Source organism: Scyliorhinus torazame, chromosome 20 (assembly GCF_047496885.1).
Source record: "Scyliorhinus torazame isolate Kashiwa2021f chromosome 20, sScyTor2.1, whole genome shotgun sequence".
Taxonomy (NCBI): domain Eukaryota; kingdom Metazoa; phylum Chordata; class Chondrichthyes; order Carcharhiniformes; family Scyliorhinidae; genus Scyliorhinus; species Scyliorhinus torazame.
The window spans coordinates 14,284,396-14,303,805 of record NC_092726.1 but is presented as its reverse complement, the minus strand read 5'-3'; the positions used below and the strand labels follow the sequence as shown (position 1 = coordinate 14,303,805).

Below are 19,410 nucleotides of genomic sequence, written 5' to 3'. Positions count from 1 at the left end.
TTGTCAGAATATGTTGAGTGCAGACTTTTTAATGTTCAGCAATTAAACTCAGGAACTGCTTATGAACTGATTTTTATGCAAAAAAAGGTATGTCAATTGGCCGAGGACCGGACATTCCATCTCTCACCTCATCTGAACTGAAAGGCTTAGGTTTTAGAGCCGGCACATGCACCTCCTCGTACCCCTTCCGCTGCTTGCGGAATGAACCATCTGGTAGCTGGCATCGCTTGTTTGCCATTAGATGACTGCCCTGTGCAAATGCTAGATCCTCCAAGTCCAGAACCTGTCGGGGAGTGAGAATCTAAAAGAGAAACAGAGCACAATAATAGCAGGAACCACAAAAGGAGGAACTACAAAAAGAAACATTTATTACCGTGGTGGTGTGTTGTCCTCCATTTACACAATAAGACTTGGTAACGCTTCCTCAAAAATTCTACTGGCTGCAAAGAATCATTGTTTTACTGCACATTCAGGGTAACTGCACTTTTGGCTGATAGCTCAAGACTCCACTTTTATTTCTCATACAGATTACAACAACTTCAGCAAATGCTGATTTATTTACAATGTTCTTCCTCAGACCTCTGTGCTGTCAAGTAAGGCACAGAAAGGCCAATAAACTCCAATACCAAACATAAATCGACAGTTCACTTGAATGAATTTGTAAAATTAATTGCTTAGAACATCAGGCAGTGGCCCATCAAAGAATCAGTGGGTTCTGCTGTAAACCGAGTGGAAGTGTCAACTCCAGTGCTGTATCTACAGGCCGACTGACTGAGCCATCTTGTGTCTGTGTTCCTCATGCCATTTGTTCGGCCTGTTTTCAGGGTACATATAAATTCTTCCGTTTTTCTCTCTACAATGCCCAAAAATACCACTTGAACTAGTTGCACTGTTAATTTTAATGAGAGCTCTTGTATTTTTTTTTCACTCAAATAATATTGTGAGTGGAATAAAGATTCCTTTTGATTTCACTTCACTTCAACTTATTATTTAATTTTAAGCTCACCTCCTGTGATTATTAAATGTTTCACTATTTGCACAGATCACTTCCTTTGATCATCTTGAGCTCTTCAAATCAGATCACTGTGGGTACATAGGTCATTAAGTTCTCTTGTTCATATTTCTAGTGCTGGGAATCTTGTTGAGGAACTTTTATTACTCATGCCTCCCAATTCCAGTCCAGTGTCCCACACAGTGGTCATTCGGTTTCTCCAACCCAATCTGAATCAGGGCTTTACCAAGGCAGTATGAGTAATTTCAGTACTGCAATCAAGTGCAGCAACTGTACTTTCTTGGTGTTCTTTCTTCCTCTCACCGGTTTCAGACAGTCAGAATGTGTGCCATCTTTAGCCCAGAATTGGGGTGAACTGAACTCATTTCCATTTTACTGGAATACACTGCAGCCCAGTCAAAACCAATGATTCCACATTTTTACAACCACAGATCTCTCATGACTAGCTGTGCTATCAATGATTTCTGTGCTGTCTTCATCTTATAGTCTACTTCACATCACCCTGTAGCTTGAAATGACACCAGCCACAAGGGTTCTTTAGGCGGTGGAAATCGTTGGGTTCCTTTTTCATTTTGTTATTGATATTTTATGAAAACCTTTAATAAAAATTATTTAAAAAAAAAAAATGACACCAGCCTTCGATATTCAATTAGTCTAACCTCTCCTTCTCGATCAAGATCCATTGCCTCGAGATCTGTATCCACACGTGACTGTCGAACACGTTCTCTACGAGATCTTTCCTCCTATAAGGGGAGAAATGTCTTTTGATGATGATAATTGAAAATTCTGTTAGTTTCCAGTGAGTAAAATTGCTGATGTTGAGGAGTGGAGTGTTTTATGACTTTTTATAGCTTACCCGAATTATGTCCTCTTTTTCAGTCTCCTGAAGTTTATAGAGAACTTTGGAAAGTTCTGCGTCTCCCTCCATCTTATTCTGAATCCTCTCCTTCTCTGCCTCACTCTGGGCACTGGCCAACAGTGTGCAGTACAAAACTTCAAACATAAAGTTGTGAACAGTTAGCATGTAAGGAAATAAATTCAGTTGTGAAAACATAAATATCTCTACAACTGAGGAACAGGAATCTTTACTATTCCCACTTTGGACGAACACCACCCAGTCAACCTGCCAACTTGGTCTGCCATAAGCTCCTGTGCTTGACAAAAGCTCTCACCAAGGGAGAAATCTCACATGAAACACTCCAGCCAAAGAAAGACTATCAATGAGTGTCCGAATCAAATTTGAATAGCTCTCTCCAGTCTTCCTCAAGTACAACCACAAAAAAACATGCACAACTGCGCCAGCCTACTCCTTCAGCAAAATACATAATTTGGGGAAAATAAAGCACTGTTTTCTGTTGGAGACTCATGTCAACTTGGAGGTTGGTTTTGACTGCCCAGACTGATTTCTTATCAGATACATGCAGCCAGCAAACGGTATCATCACCCCTACAGTCCAAGATGTGATTAAAGCCAGAGAGACCTGGGAGTTTCCAAACAACAGTCACAATCTGTATAAGCTGTCCAAGAGAACGCATCTGTGCCTATCCTGAATCCATACCAACAATGCAGGACAAGTGGGAGATCTAATTGTCCAGATACACCCACAGAAACACCATGATACTCACTCATCATGCGATGCTGTCTGAGGACCTTGATGAAATCAAAAGTGTTGAAACCAAGAAGCAAAACAAGCTGATTCTCACATTCACGGTCATCACCAGCTGTCTGATGAGGAAAACAATGAATAAAGTAAATTGCAGGCAACTTCAGCTACATTATAAAGTGGGCATTTTATATATAAATTAGCTAAATATGGAATTTTTTTAAATTAGGGGTGCTGAACCCCTAATTTAAAGCAAATAAGGCAGACGAAGAGTAGTCAAACCATTGGGTAGCCTGCAGTTATGGTATCCACTCTGGCCACCCGACCATCATCTTGGAGCTCACCTTTAGAATATCCAGCACCTCATCAGCTTTCTTCTGCGACATGATAGCATCATCATAGAAGCGGCTGAGCTGCCTCTGGAGCCAGAACGCATCGATGTCCCGAGGATGCAGGTCTTTCTTCTTGGCACTCAGCACATCTCCAGCAGCACCGAGCTAAAACACAGACAAACAGGACTCGTACACGGAATTGATCACTAAACATTCCACACAACACAAGGGATGAATAACTCCACTGTGAAATTTTAAATTTAACTCATCTACAATTTTGGTTTGGACAGACCACTCTTATTGGTGGCGCTCACCGCTTGTGTTTATTATTATTTGGTGCATCATGCTGACACAGTGTGACTCTATCGCTTCATTTGAAATTGTGTTGACCCATCTGAGCTACTTTCTCTGAACAGGCAGCAGCTGGTCAATGATCGCCTCATATTCACAACAAACCGGTCTTTATGCTAGGACTTACATTAGCAGAAAGTGTGCAGCTAATGTCTGCTTCCTCGCCTTCGGTGTCCTCATCTGATGCTTCATCACGCACTTCACCAAATGCATCCTCATCTCCTTCCTGAAATAGGAATTGGTAATGAAATAGACAGAGAAAAATGAAGTAAATACAATCCGGAAAAAAATCCCCAAACACATTTTACAGGTACCCTCAGTCATTACAAAAGTTCTTCATTGAGCTTACCACAGATTGCGATATTTTGTGATAATAATGAAAATTGGTGGAGTAGGATGGCTGACATCCCAACCACATGCAGCAGATAGGACACTTTGTGTCTGATGCCTCGTGACAACCATTCACCTATACTTTCATTTACTAAGATGTAGCATGTGTAACCTGCAACAAATGATGAATGGTTTGGCTGGCTCCTGTCAATACACTGGGGTCCTGATCTTGGTAACATTGCTGGAGAGTGTAATCTGTGGATGGGTTTCAGCAACTTCGAAAATATTTGTAAGGTTGCTTCACTTACCTCTTCATCAGACTCAAACTGCACATTCACTCCATACGTCTCGTCGATGTTGTCATCTGAAAAAGGAGGGCGTGCTGTTAATTTCCAACACCTCAAAGCAGTTCCCTGGGAAATCTCTGTTTGATCCAGGCAACAGAGGAAACAAGGACTGGGCTCAGGGTGGGGGAAGAACGCATGAAATAAGAGAAAGGGTCTGAGATAGTCATGGACAGATCAGTATTTGCTACCAGTTACAGAACAGCAACTTATTGATACATCAATGCCATCTCGCTCCTATAAGTAAAGTTCACCGTCAGCTCAATATCACCCAAGCATTCATATTGATATGCGCAAAGTATAATGTTGTTGTTTTCTTTAAATGCAGAAATTACTGAATAATCATTAAAACAACAATTGTCCTGAATTAATCAACAGATGACCTGGAGTGGCCAACAGGAGAGTTGATCCACTCTTTGGACCCAGAACCACAACAATCTGGTTGTCAAAACCCTGGTAAATCAATATTTAATGCGGGCATTGATCTTTGGAAAGTGCTGCTTGTGGTATTGTTGTCTTTAGTGGTGAAATTATTCACATCTCAGTCCCAGCAACTTGAGATACACGCAAATTATTAGGGGCCTGGATTTAAATTTTGTACGGGAGCCTGAAGACAACTTATAGGAACTGGTCCAGATGCAAAGGGCACAACTACCACTTAAGATATATAACATTAGTTACTCAAAGGAAAATAACACGAGTATTAAGAAAACATGATGTACAGCCACAGAATTAAATGTGAGTCAGGTAACAAATACAGAAATAAGAAGGCCTAATGTACCCTCTGGGGGAAAAGGCACAAAGACTTCAATTTGAAATAACAGATCAACTACTCCAGAGAAGCAGCTGTGGGAAGAAGGTTCATGTGGCACACAACAAAAATGGCGACTTTTAAACATTAAAACAGCATATAGGTGAAGAACCGCTTGTGTTCCAATGTGGTATATGCACAATTCTACTGTTTCTCCGCCGTGTTTACTCCTTTACAGAATTTTTTAAAAATTTAGAATACCCAATTCTTTTTGTCCAATTAAGGGCTGATTTAGCGTGGCCAATTCACCTACTCTGCACATCTTTGGGTTGTGGGGGTGAGACCCACGCAGACACAGGGAGAATGTGCAAACTCCACACGGACAGTGACCTGGGTGCAGGATCGGACCTGGATCCTCGGCACTGTGAGGCAGCAGTGCTAACCACTACGCGACCGGGCTGCCCTACTATTTTACAGACTGAGGCAGCCGTGGGCATATTGTGCCTTCTGTTTGAGTTGCAGCATCAGCAATATATTTTCTTGGACTCTTGTGAATGATTGCTCTTTGATAATTATTCAGTATGATTAAAATATTGGAAGGGGAGCCGGTCCAGTCACGGTGAGAGGGCAGCTATTGTTTGATGTCGGTCGTGTTTGAACATGGTTAGTGGAAATGTAATTATTAAATCATTACTAAATTCATGATTTGGGTGCAGCAAAGTGATATCAGAGCTCATGTGTACACGGCTATATTGAGGTGGCAGGAGACACTGTGATAGATCTAACATAATGAACAAGATGGCGAAGGAATGGCATCCTGACTCAGACGCTGCTCGCATACACGGAGCAAGAAAGAAACTCCTCAGAAGAGGCCTAATTTTTTCAAACTGCATCTACATTGCGATGTTTACAGAAGTCTGAAATGGTCCCCTGCAGTGTGGGTCTTACAGGCCGATTTTGTTGTTAAATGTAGATGCCAAGGTGCTGGCGAAGGTCTTAGCCACGAGAATTGAGGATTGGGTGCCTCAGGTTATCCACGAAGACCAGACAGGGTTCATGAAGGGGAGGCAGTTGAACGCGAATGTGCAGAGGCTCCTGAACGTTATTATGATGCCGGCGAGGGAGGGGGAGGCGGAGATAGTGGTGGCGATGGACGCGGAGAAGGCCTTCCAGAGGGTAGAGTGGGAGTACTTGTGGGAGGTACTGAAGAGGTTCGGGTTTGGGGAGGGGTTCGTCAGGTGGGTTAGGCTGTTGTACGAGATCCCGATGGAGAGTGTGGCTACGAACAAGAGGAGGTCTGAGTACTTTTGGTTGCACCGAGGGACGAGGCAGGGGTGTCCCCTGTCCCCTCTGCTCTTCGCACTGGCGATTGAACCCCTGGCTATGGCACTGAGGGAGTCGAGGAACTGGAGGGGGCTGGTGCGGGGTGGGGAGGAGCATAGGGTGTCGCTCTATGCGGACGACTTGCTACGATATGTGGCGGACCCGGTGGGGAGAATGCCGGAGGTAATGAGGATCCTCAGGGAGTTTGGGGATTTCTCAGGGTACAAGCTCAACATGGGGAAGAGCGAGTTGTTCATGGTTCACCCAGGGGACCAGGAAGGGGGGGTTGGCGAGCTCCCACTAAAAAGGGGCGGAGAGGAGCTTCAGGAATTTGGGGGTCCAGGTGGCCAGGAACTGGGGGGCCCTGCATAGACTTAATTTCACGAGGCTGGTGGAGCAAATGGAGGAGGAGTTTAAGAGGTGGGACACGTTGCCGCTGTCCCTGGCGGGTAGGGTGCAGTCAGTCAAGATGACGGTGCTCCCAAGGTTTTTGTTCCTGTTCCAGTGCCTCCCCATTCTTATCCCGAAGGTCTTCTTTAGGCGGGTCAACAGGAGCATAATAAAAAGGTTGGGGGAACCTGTTTGTGGATGGGAAGTTTGCGAGCCTGGATCAGCTGGAGAAGTACGGGCTCCCCCGGGAAACACCTTCAGGTATCTACAGGTAAGGGCGTTTGCCAGGCGGCAAGTGGTGGAATTCCCGCTGCTGCCGCCACGCACGGTACAGGACAGGGTGCTCTCGGGGGTGTGGGTTGGAGAGGGGAAGATCTCGGCAACATACCAGCTGATGCAGGAGGAGGAGGAGCAGGAGGAGGCGGCCTCGGTGGAGGAGCTGAAAGGTAAGTGGGAGGAGGAGTTGGGGGAGGAGATCGAGGAGGGGAATGTGGGCAGAGGGTGAACTCTTCCTCTTCGTGTACGAGGCACAGCCTCATACAGTTTAAGGTGCTGCATAGAGCACACATGACCGGGACAAGGGTGAGCCGGTCTTTAGGGGGTGAGGACAGGTGTGTTAGGTGCTCAGGGAGCCCAGCAAACTACACCCATATGTTCTGGGCATGCCCAGCGCTGGAGGAATTTTGGAAGGGCGTAGCGAGGACGGTGTCGAGGATGGTAGGATCCAGGGTCAAACCGGGCTGGGGGCTCGCAATATTTGGGGTTGCAGGGGAGCCAGAGTGCAGGAGGCGAAAGAGGCCGATATTCTGGCCTTCACGTCCCTGGTAGCCCGGCGAAGGATTCTTCTTCAGTGGAAGGATGAGAGGCCCCCAAGCGTGGAATCCTGGATCAACGATATGGCGGGGTTCATTAAATTGGAGAGGATTAAATTTGCCTTAAGGGGATCGGTGCAAGGGTTTTTCAGGTGGTGGGAACCGATCTTGGACTTCCTGGCAGAACGGTAGACAATGGTCAGCAGCAGCAGCAGCCCCGGGGGGCGGGGTTCTATTTTATTTTTGTTTGTCTATACTGGGGGATCTGAGGGGGTGTATACATTTGCTATGTGTTTCGGGTTGTTAATTTATTATTTATGCATGGGGGGGAGGGGGGGCACGGGGTTGTTTTGTTTTGTATTTAATTCTATTGGGTTCCTTTTACATTTTGTTGTTGATATTTTGTGAAAACTTTAATTAAAGTTTTTTTTTTTTAAAGTCTGAAATGGAAGGAACTCTTTCACAAGCTGAAATGGAGAAGATATTTCCATATATCCGAGGTGCGGTGAGGGGAAGTAGTGGGGAATGAAGATAATCAAATGACCCAAAACAAACAGTACTTCACTGAGCATTTCACTGACCAACTGATGTGGCAATAATCATAATACAGTCCCTTCCTTGTCTTTTTAGCCCAGACGTACCCATATTCTGCACCTCTTTGTCTCCTCCGTAGTCACTGATTTTCTTCCCCAGATTTACCAGCACATGATAGCGAGTATCCTCCAACTGTCCCAGGAGCATTTCTATCTCCTTCCGTCGCTCTTTGTCACGCAGTTTATCGTTTTTCAGCACAGCAAGAACCTCATCTGCTGCTCCACATAGAATATCACGTGGCTGGTAAAGAAAACCCAATCAATGCAAAAGAAAATGCACCTATTGCATAGCTGAACAACAGCTAGACACATTGTGAATGTACAATGGTCCTTGTTGTCGTTGACAAATTTACTAGTTTGCGTTTTCCATCTTGGCAGACATGATTGATCAACATCATCCCGTTTTGCTGAGGTGGCTACGTGGGACAGACAAGTCAACTATTATAGAGCAGGCTGAAAGAGTAAGGGCTATTTCAGCAAAGGGAACTTGGTTTAAGCAAGGGGTACGTTTCCAGATCAGGCAAAAATAAAAAGAATCTGAAGGAAGGCTTATGCATGCAAGTAAAAGCACAGAAAATTGAGCATGCCAGGATGTAGGAAGTAGAAATGGGAGTGATTCTCACAGAATAATTTGGTGACCTTGTCTGTTATGTCGCAGATTTTACGATTTAAAAATGATTAAGTTAAAGGGACAATGAAATTAATATGGTGCATTTTCTGTCATCTCTTACCTGGTCACCAAGAGCTGCCTGAATGAAGCTGAGCAGCACTTCATATGTCTCTCTGGTCTCCTTAGTTTTTGGTTTGTACACAATTCCAACCATTTCATCAATGCCCTCTGACAACAAAGTGAATCCTTTCATTTTATTCATGTCATGTCGGTCTTCATCACGCTTTCTCCTCCTGCATGACAAAGAATTCAATCATTTTAAAAACTGACAACGGAATTTAAAAATAAATTCACACTCAACCAGAACACAAATATATGCTGTGCAGAAAACCATCCAGCTGACATGGTCTGGCAAATTGGCTGAGCAGTCTGATTAGATATGCTCTGCTGTAAAGCTGTAAAAGACTGAAACTTTCCAGGTTCAACTGCAAACCTGCTATAATTGTATGCCACATAGATCGATGAAGGATTGCCCATGGTGCTGTACAGAGCTAAAAAGGCATTTGTTTAAATAGAGCTTCTACTGGATAAAAAAAGTAACATTTACACTGCACCTTAGCATCCCATTCATAATGTCCCCAGAGCACCTAGTAACTAATAAAAGCATGTCACCATTGTTATGGAGGTAAACACAGCAGACAGTCTACGGGAAGTAAAAATTCTAAACTAAAAAAAGGGATGAGACAAGACATAGGAAGGCAAGAGATAAGAGCAGGAATAAACGGTCCAGCTCATTGAGCCTGCTCCACCATTCAATACTATCATGTCTGATTTTGGGCTTCAATTCCACTTTCCTGTCTGTTCCCCAATATCCCTTGAGACACCAAAATTATACATTCTGAATGACAAGATAATCTATTTTTTTGTTTGGAACTGCCAAGATTCTTTGGAACAGAGAGCAATCTCTGGAATGTGGTGCATAGGATACAAATAACATGTCTATTTAAATGCCAGTGGATGCCCATGATATTGCTTACAATAAATCATAGAATGTACCAAGGACAGATCTTTCCCCTCACGTAATGCAGTGTCCAAGTAATGTGGATCCATAAGGTGTATTAATCAATTTAATAATAACCTTAATACTCAGCTTGTTTACTTACAAAACATTAAATATGTTGAATTTCGTTGAACGAAAATATTTCTGGTCATTCAGATCGACCAATCATCACCATTTATTTTCATGGATTTCATCAGCTAAATGTTTTCATTCAGAAGCATCTAAAGACATCTTTGGTTTTGTAATATTGGTCAGATGTTTCCAATTCCAAACAAACAATGATGTGGGCAATACATTTTGTACTTACTTAGCTCGTCTCTCTTCCTGCAACTGTGGTCTGGTTCTCTGAGCTTTGTCTCCCATTCGGGAACCTTCCAACTTTCCAACCAGTGACAATACTTCTCCTGTAGGTTCATCTCGCCTTGTTCGATCGATCAGCGATCGATCTGCTTGCAATACAAGGTTGGAGTTCTGCAATAAGAGACAAGGAATTAAAGCAAACGACAAATGTTATCTTGATGTACATCAGTTTACACCAACCTGCAATCAATATCAGCATTTATGTGCAAAGCTGTACAAAACTCACAATCCTCGAGCAACTATGGTAATTATGAGAAATGTCCGCGCGTCCTGGCCCAAGGTACTGAATATAAAGAACTCTGCAAGGAGACAGGTGGTTCAGTGTTAATTTTCAAAAAGGAGCTGCATCAGAAACAGAATCGAAGGTTGCAGAAGTCCAGAGTCCTTTTCTATGTGTTGGGGATGGGGGTACAAATGTTGTGCTTGTTGAAGTTGGGGACCAACACCGCCCGTGGGAGGGAATTTCAGAATCGCATGATCAGAGGGATTATCAGGAAGCGACCCGAGTGTTGCCCTGAACATGTTCAAAACTTGCAGCAGATCGCCCCTCAACTTGGATTAAACGGAGCTTCAATTCGTGCAACGACACCGCGGTTCATTCCTCGGTTGCATTTGCACAGATAAAACACAAGTGAGTGACAACCACCCCAATTAATTCCCCGGCAAAGCTCGAGTCGGCTTGAATCTCTGCCCTCAATCCACTGGAGCTCGGCGAGACCAGGCCTCAGCGTTCGGGCTCCTCTCTCCTCGCCCCACGGAGCTCGGGCCAGAGCGAAGCGGCGGCCCGATTCCCCTCCACCCACTCACTCACTCCAGGCTTTGAGGCCAGGGGTGGCCCTCACTTACCGCTTTGTACTCGTACTGCAGGCTCCGAGCAGTAACATCCGCCATGACAGCGGTCGCACACTCGACTTCCCCCCTTGCCGGTGGCGGATGGCGCAGGAAACTGACCCCTGGCGGCGGCGGCTTCCGCTTCCGGGTGCGAGCCAAGCGGTCTCCGTGGCAACGGGTCTGTCCCAGGCGCTGGCGAACGGCGCTCCACAAACTGTCGCCGCTGCACGTTCAGTGAGTCTAATTTAACCCGGCTCTCTCCTCGCTGATGAAGAAGGAGAGTTTGCGAGACCAAGATTGGCCGTCTCTCCCGTTCCACCGGCATGGTCGCCCCGCTCCTGATGACAAGAGCTCGCCCGGCCGCCATTTTAGACGCCGTCCCCACCATTTGTGGAGGGTGGAATTAATTGGTCATTCTGCCTCCAGTTCATTGTCGAGGGTGGAATTAAGCGATATTAGTAGGATTGCTGGTCCGGGATTCAGCTGCAGACTTGTCCTGGGTGCGACTGGAAACAGAGAGGAGCCCAAGCTGAAGTCGGATTCGGTGAACATTTCTTTTTATTTGGACACCACGCGACGTGTCTCCTGGTCTTCATCAGAGAAAATTAGAGCGGAGATTATCATCATAGAATTTACAGTGCAGAAGGAGGCCATTCGGCCCATCGAGTCTGCACCGGTTCTTGGAAAGAGCACCCGACCCAAGGTCAACACCTCCACCCTAACCCCATAACCCAGTAACCCCACCCAACAAACACTAAGGGCAATTTTGGACACTGAGGGCAATTTATCATGGCCAATCCACCTAACCTGCACATCTTTGGACTGTGGGAGGAAACCCACGCGCACACACGGGGAGGATGTGCAGACTCCGCACAGACAGTGACCCAAGCCGAAATCGAACGTGGGATCCTGGAGCTGTGAAGAAATTGTGCTATCCACAATGCTACCGTGCTGCCCCTTCGAGGGGAGGCCCTTCGAGCTGTCGAGCGTGCAAATGGACGCCAGAACTTTCTCTGACTCACAGCTGCCAAAACGGTTTGCTTGTTGTGCTGCCATCATGGTGGCAGAGTTGTGCAACGGAATGGGGGATTTTTCCTGTTCATTCCTTCACGGCCTACATTTATTGCTCATCCCTAATTGATCCTGGGAAGGTGGTGGCAATGGGCCTTCTTGAACCGCTGCAATCCATGGGGAAGGGTGCTCCCAGATTTCGACTGCAGCAGTGAAGGAACAGGAATATACTTCCAAGTCAGGATGGGCGTGTGGCTTGGAGGGGCAACCTGCAGGTGGCGATGTTCTTGCTCAGTACGTCTTACAACACCAGGTTAAAGTCCAACAGGTTTGCTTCGATGTCACTAGCTTTCGGAGCGCTGCTTTTGCAGGTGGTGATATTTCCATGCATGGCCTGTTGTTTATGCGGAACCTTTATACAATACAAGACAAATTTCTTCAGAGTTGTGAATCTTTGGAATTCTCGATCCCAGAAGGTTGTGGATACTGTATGTAAAGCTGAGACTGTTAAGAGTTTGGGCCTCAGGAAGTCTCAGGAAGTCAAGTGATAAGGGAAGTGGAACAGAAAGTGAATTTGAAGCTCAAGATCAGCCATGATTTAAGAATTTTTTTTTTTAAGAGTACCCAATTATTTATTTTCAATTAAGGGGCAATTTAGGGTGGCCAATCCACCTAACCTGCACATCTTTGAGTTTTGGGGGCAAAACCCACGCAAACACAGGGAGAATGTGCAAACTCCACATGGACAAAGATCAGCCATGATTGCATTGAACTGTAAAGCATTGAATAGTGAGGAGCCTTTTGATCTTATTCTCCTGTTTATTATACTTCTAAGTTTGTTGACTTGCACTGGGATTATCTGAATTTAAAAATTCTCACCCGTGTCTTCAAATCTTTCCATGACCTTGTTTTTCTAAACCCCCTCCTGTTTGACAACTTTCCCAGATCTTAGTGCACCTCCTATTCTAGCATCTTGCACATCACTGATTTTAATCTCTACACCAATTCCCTGCCTTCAAACGCCATGGTCCTAAAATCTGATTGAATGCTCTCTCTCTTCTCCTTTAAGCACCTCTGAAAAAACGATTTTCTATTAATCTCTGTGATTTGAGATTAAATTCTGCTTGATAACACGTCACTTAAGTGCCTTGGGACATCGGAGCACAATTTCTTTCTCTATCTTTAAATGGGATGTGGGGGTTGCTGGCAAGGCCAGTTTTGATTGCCCAACCATAATTGTCCTTGAAGTGGTGATGGTGAGCCATCAGATGATGGTGCAGGTACATCCAAAAAGCCGCTGGGCAGGGAATTCCAGATATTTGATCCCTTGACAGTGACGGAACAGTGATATCATTCCAAGTCGGGATGGTGTGTGGATCAGAGGGAACCTCGTAGGTTGTATGGGCGTCAAATGGTCATCTTGCATCCCATCCCATGAAAGAATGAATAAATACTTTCCATTTGTTGTTGAGTAATTGAGTAATAGAAAAAATTGCATATCTTATATTAAGCGTAAAAATAATTTGGTTTAAAATTAGAAATGCAGAAATCTTCATGATAGGAAGTTGTAAAATTTCCTAATGTGTTGCTCAGTTATGACTGGTCCTAAATAGAGTAAAAGAATGTAAATTAATACGTGGGTGTATTTAAAATCAAACTGCAGTTTAAGAGGAAATAAGAGAACCAGGAAACGAGGTACAAGGATCTCTCTTCCACAATCGGCCATCTGGTGTATTAAATGAATAACTCTCTTCTTGGATGTTTCTGTTAAAATTATGGAATTGGTTGCCTCAGCCACAGAATTTTAAAACTGAGTTATAAACAGTGGCTGAAACTACATTTTGGGAAAATAAATGCTGCAATGTGGGTGAACTTAGGTGGTCAGTACAATTATTGACTCGGTTATTTGCTGATCTATGTTCCAGAAAAATGGCACATTAGAACCCCTCAGGTGTATGGCATGATCTTCGCTGCCACTAAGAAAGTTACTGTACCATTCTTAACCAGATACAAGACAACTTTATGGACCACTGTATTCCAATTGCTTTTATGAGTGGAAAGCTTCAGAACAAATGTATTTTTTATATCGAGTTAAGTTTTAATTGATTCAGTTTTTCCAACATGTGATCTACACTGTCTGAAATATAGTTCAGTTTCCCAGAAAAATGGCATTGTCTTGAATTATGCAGTCATGATCAAATTTGGGGGGGTCATGTGATGTGAATGGAGGAGGTGTTATGTTTTCACAAGCTCCAGCTCTGCTCATCTCTTAATCCTTCATTTCATCCTGATTCACATTTCATACTCACCTTTTCTTGGGTTATACGGCTTGCGCTTATGTCCCTGGAAGTTCCAGATAGGTTTTTGTTCGAAGAGCCAAGATACAATGCTAAAATCCTTGTTTGTTCGTGACAGTTGGAGAGGGTTGGGGTGAGGCCCTGCTTGTAGAGGCACAGTTGCTGTTGAGCAGATTTTCGCTTTGGCAGTCCAGTGTGCACCTGGATGATGGCCGCCATCGAAGGTGTTGTCTCAGTGAGAATCTTGGCTCTGTGGTGCAGGTTGTTCGAGCTCGCTTAGAAGGGATACCTTTTTGAAGAGCAGTGGATGTGCATGAGCGGATTTTTGCATGAGAATGAGGTCTGTCTATGGTGAGGGTTCACCTTCGTGTCATTGAAATCCTGCTGGATGGTGTTGTTTAACCTGACAGATTTGGCAGATGGGTGCAGGGCTTTCCCCTGAACCCGGTCCCTGCCGAGAGTTTGGAGACGAGTTCCCGATTTGATTTTGAGAATTCATTGCCATGCTTTTGTACTCTTGATTTGGGGGCTGGCTACATCAGATTCAATGGAGCGAAACAGGAAGATTCGAGGACTTCCCGCTCGGGAATAGAAATTTTGGGGTTTAACGCCCAGTCCCAGGGACAACGGAGGCTGAAAAATCTGTAAGAAGGCACAGGGAGGAGAAATGTCCAAGCTTGGGAAAAAAACGGCCGTGAAAAAGGGGGATAATGAAAGTCCGCCGGTGAGTGGAAAAGTCAGCGCAGGAACTGTGAGGAAAGTGGAGGCTGGAGCACCAGGGGAGGCCGCATCGCTCACAGCAGAAGAAATGACCAAAGTGATGGTTGTGGAACTTGAAAAACAGTTCACAAAGCACATGGAAGCGATGAAGAAGGAGATGGAGGCGGTATTGAAAGTGCTGGTGGAGGAGGCGATTGCCCCGGTGGAGGCAGCGATATCAAGTCCAGCGGCGGAGGTGCGGGAGCAAGGTGAGACACTGAAGGAAGTGGAAGAGGTATTATCGCAGCACAGTGATCAACTCACCTCGATGGGGAAGGAGTTGCGGAAGGCCACCGAGACCAACAAGGGTCTGCGAGCCAAAATGGAAGACCTGGAAAACAGATCCAGGCGGCAGAATCTGAGGATCGTGGGTCTGTCTGAAGGGGTGGAAGGCCCGAGGCCGACAGGGTATTTTGCCACGATGTTGGCGGAGCAGGACAATACCTCTCGATACGAACTGGATCGGGCTCATCGGTTGTGGAGGCCTATACCAAAGGCAAGTGAGCTGCCAAGAATAGTAACTTTGTGTTTCCATAGATACAGCGTGAGAGAGAAGGTCCTGTGCTGGGCAAAGCAGAAGCGGGTGTTGCAGTGGGCTGGAACAGCATATACGCATATACCAGGAATTTACGGTGGAGCTGGCGAGGAGGCGAGCTGCCTTCAGCCGGGTGAAGAAGGCACTGTACATCAGCAAGGTGCAGTGCGGCATAGTATATCCAGCTAAGTTGAGGGTGACCTACAAATCCAAGGACTTTTATTTTGGGACGGCGGAAGCGGTGGAGGAGTTTGCAAAAGCAGAAGGACTGTGGCAGAATTGAGAAATGGGACTGAGAGCGGGTCGATGCTTTATATTTGGGCAAGGGAAATGTTGGGACTTTCATTTGCAGTGATGGTTCTTTGGGGCTTGGGTGTGTTTGCTGGGGTTGCATGCTAAAGGGGATTTCTTGGTTTTCCTGGGACCAGGCAAGGGAGAAGGAGACCCGGGCGGGGGCCTCCATGCTGGCCAGTGAATGGGAGTGAGGTGGGGAGAGGAGCTGCGGCCATCGGAGCCTGGTAGAACACGTTTCGGTGAGTCTAGCTGGGGTGAAAAGTTGGGGGAAGGAACCGAGGTTGGGGGGGGAGGAGTTTACAAGAGGAAATGGAGGGGAGGAGTTTGGGAGGGGAGGTGGGGGGTGACTACAATTCATGGGTGCCATTCACGGTACTCTTTCAGGGATTGCATGGCATTGAATATTAAGGGAGGGGTTGGGGGGGTGGACTATATGTGTCAACGGTGATCAGGGGTGATTCCTGATTCCTTTTTTCCTCCTTGGGAGGTTTAGTTTTATTTGATGCTTATATTGTCAGGTGGGCCGTTGTTTGGGGGGGTGGTGGGAGGATGGGATCGTTGTTGTTGGTAGGGGGATTGATATTGTATTCATTACTGTTCGTTGGCGGGGTGTAAATTCTGAAGAAAATGTGAAAATGGAGAATAAAAATATTTTTCAAAAAAACCCCAAGGCTATTCGAGGTCAGGTGGACCCACCTATCACAGGTCCAATATTATTGTATTCTCAATGGTTGTCTTGAAGTAATTGGAGGTTGCCGAGTGGGTTGAGTCATTCCCCTGGCCGGGACCTCGGCTGGACGTCGGAGAAATGATCTGGCAGAAGTGATGGGTGTCAAACCTTTCTTTTGGGTGCATATTTTTCATGTTGTTTGAATTCGGAATACATGTCTGTATCCATCTTTGACCTAGCCAGGTTTGTATCTTGGGGACTGGGTCCCTTCTGACTCCTCCTTGGAAGTTGAATTCTTCCTTTCCTCACATGGGCCTTTCTTCTTGCTCCTCTCCTGAGCTATTAAGGTGGTTGGGTTGTTGAGGTGGGAGGCCATTCTGGGGATCCTTTCTATGACGGTGGTCATCTTGACCTAGGCTAAGTGCCCCTTAGGTTTTTTTTTCCTTCTCTTCGTCCGGGTGAGTATTATGTAGATCTTATCCTGACCTGGTCACTGTATAGAAGGAGGGTGGTTTCCTTAGTTCTGCCAAGGAGGAGGGAATCGATCCTCCCTCCCAAGGTGCCCGATTGTGGGATGATATATATTTTTTTCTCAGACTGGGGTCCTCCCTTCTCCAGGGCTGGAGTCGTCCTGTTGTGGTTGGAAAGGTAGAGCGTGCAGGTTGTTTTGAGGTCCGGGGGTATACTTGGTTGGTGTTGGGCTAGGCCCGGTCCGGTGCTCTGGCCATGATGCTGTTCCCCTCAGGAGCTTGGTATCTCCTGCTTCGAGGGTGTTGCAAAGGAGCTGGTTTTTGCTTCTTCACCTCTGCGGTACACGGGGGCATAAGAATAGGTCGAATTTTGTGCGTTAGTGGATATGCTGTTAATTCCCATTTGGGTGGGGGCTCTTCTAGTTGACCGAGTAGCTTGTTCTCTTCTTCACTGGTGGGTGTTGTCATTCGGTGGGATATTTACTGCTTTGTCGCTGTGCTTTTCTATCTTTGGAGGCTCTGAAACCTTGACTGCAGTCTGAATGTGATGTTGTGGCCGGTCCTCTCTTCATAATTGTGTGGAATAGTTTTGGTTCTGCCCTAGGCCTGTTTTGGGGGGTTTATCTGGGTTCTGTGCTACAGGGGGTTCCAATGTATTTTCTTTTGTTTTTGGAAAGGTGGGTGTGCCGAATCTGCTCTCGCCTCCTACATGATTGCAGATGGGTTTGGTATCAGGAAAAAGGCTGTGATGAGCTGTTGGCACTGCTGGTGTTGAGGGGAATATACATTGGCGAGTGCCCAATCATGGCATGGAAAGTTTATCCTGATTTTTCAGTTTGCGAGTTTGTGTGAAGTGGGAGAGTGTGCAACATCTTGTCATGTTTTCATGATCATATCCTGTTCCCCCCTTGGTCTCTGGTGGGGCTATGAGTATCTAGTTCTAAGAATTGTGTTGAGTCAGTTAGGATGATGTTCTCCTGTTCTATTCTGCGCTCAAGTAGGTCAAGCATTTTTGTTTTTGCTCTCCTTGCTTCTAGTGGTGTATTATTTTGTAACTTTGTCACATTATTCACCAAAATATAAAATCTCAATAAACATACTTTTTTTTTAAATGCCGAAAATCTGGTCTACTTCTCAAAACACAGACATGTACACAGCTAGCCTATAATGAAGTATTGATAAACTTGTGATTATACAATTTTACCATTGCTGTGATAGCACAACCTCCAATTACTTCAAGACTACCATCAAAAATCATGGAACCACAACAAGCTTTGCATTGGAAGTAATGTTACTAATAATAACCTCAGCAGTAATGAGTAGTTTATCCAAGTGTTTACATGTTTGTGGGACTGCTTGTCAGTTATGTTTCTGAACGGGTCCGGGTGCGGCGATGACCAGCTAAGTCGCACATTTCGGCACCTCCCGTTTCAACGGACTTTTGGGCTCTTATCGGGAGCCCCAATGGAAATTTTCAAAGGCTAAACCCAGTGTGAGGCGAGATAGGAAGGAGTCCCCCCGGGTGTGGATGGAAAGAAGTGATAGTAGTGGCCAGATTGTGGAGGATCCTCTGGAGCAGTGGCAGAGAAGAGAAGGGAGAAACAAGTTGGCGGCTGAGGGAGCCCAGTTGGTATGGGGCCTGGAACAGCAGGAGTTCCTCCGGCGATGTGTGGAGGAGCTCAAGAAAGAGGTGCTGCCGCCGATGCTGCAGGCGATTGAGGGGCTGAAGGAGACGCAAAAGACCCAAGAGATGGAGCTCCGTGAAGTGAAGGCAAAGGCTGCAGAAAATGAGGACGAGATACAGGGCTTGGTGGTGAAGACGGAGACGCACGAGGCGCTACACAAGAGGTGTATGGAGAAATTGGAAGCCCTGGAAAATAGCTCGAGGAGGAAGAACGTAAGGATTTTGGGTCTCCCCGAAGGGGCAGAGAGAGCGGACATTGGGGCGTACGTGAGCGTGATGCTGCATACCTTAATGGGAGCTGAGGCCCCGACAGGCCCCCTGGAAGTGGAGGGAGCAATAGTGGTGAGATTCCACCGCTACAAGGACAGGGAGATGGTCCTGAGATGGGCTAAGAAGACACGGAGCAGCAGATGGGAGAACGCGGTGATCCGCGTGTATCAGGATTGGAGTGCGGAGGTGGCGAGAAGGAGGGCGAGTTTCAATCGGGCCAAGGCGGTGCTCCACAGGAAGAAAGTGAAATTCGGAATGTTGCAGCCGGCAAGACTGTGGGTTACACACCAGGGCAAACACCACTACTTCGAGACGGCAGAGGAGGCGTGGACATTCATTCAAGAGGAGAAGTTGGACTAGATTTGGGAAAGGATGTTTGGAATGAAGTAGCGAGGTGGTGGCAAGGAATTGTAAATCAGATGGGGGGATTTTTTCCCCTCGAAGGGGGGGACACGAAGAAATGTGGGCGCCGGTGGGGAGGGAAGGGGATGGGGAAGGAGAGAGGGAGCTGCGCCATTTGGGGCGGGGCCGAGAGGGAAGCACGGGCTTTGTTCCCGCGCTATGGAAACTGTGGCGGGAAAAGGGGCCGTAGGAATGAGGGGGCCTCACACGCAGGGAGGCTAAGGATAAACGGGGGAAGCCGAGGTCAGCCAGAGTTTGCTAACTCCGGGAAGCAATATGGGGGGTGCAATCAAGCTAGAGCGGGATCTAGCCGGGG

The 19,410-nt window shown here is 46.2% G+C and overlaps 1 protein-coding gene across 1 annotated transcript in view; it reads right to left on the bottom strand.

Moving 5' to 3' along the window:
• Positions 1-10,827, bottom strand: part of snrnp200 (small nuclear ribonucleoprotein 200 (U5)) — a 37,677-nt gene extending 26,850 nt beyond the window's left edge. The window contains exons 1-11 of the mRNA XM_072485712.1: positions 10,718-10,827; positions 9,819-9,982; positions 8,573-8,744; positions 7,890-8,082; positions 3,937-3,992; positions 3,426-3,524; positions 2,960-3,112; positions 2,638-2,737; positions 1,869-2,005; positions 1,672-1,755; positions 128-301 (exon numbers count right to left, since the gene is read on the bottom strand). Coding sequence (XP_072341813.1) covers positions 128-301; positions 1,672-1,755; positions 1,869-2,005; positions 2,638-2,737; positions 2,960-3,112; positions 3,426-3,524; positions 3,937-3,992; positions 7,890-8,082; positions 8,573-8,744; positions 9,819-9,982; positions 10,718-10,762 — 1,377 coding nt within the window. The 5' untranslated portion in view covers positions 10,763-10,827. The remainder of the gene's footprint in view (positions 1-127; positions 302-1,671; positions 1,756-1,868; positions 2,006-2,637; positions 2,738-2,959; positions 3,113-3,425; positions 3,525-3,936; positions 3,993-7,889; positions 8,083-8,572; positions 8,745-9,818; positions 9,983-10,717) is intronic.
• Between the last annotated feature and the right edge of the window lie 8,583 nt (positions 10,828-19,410).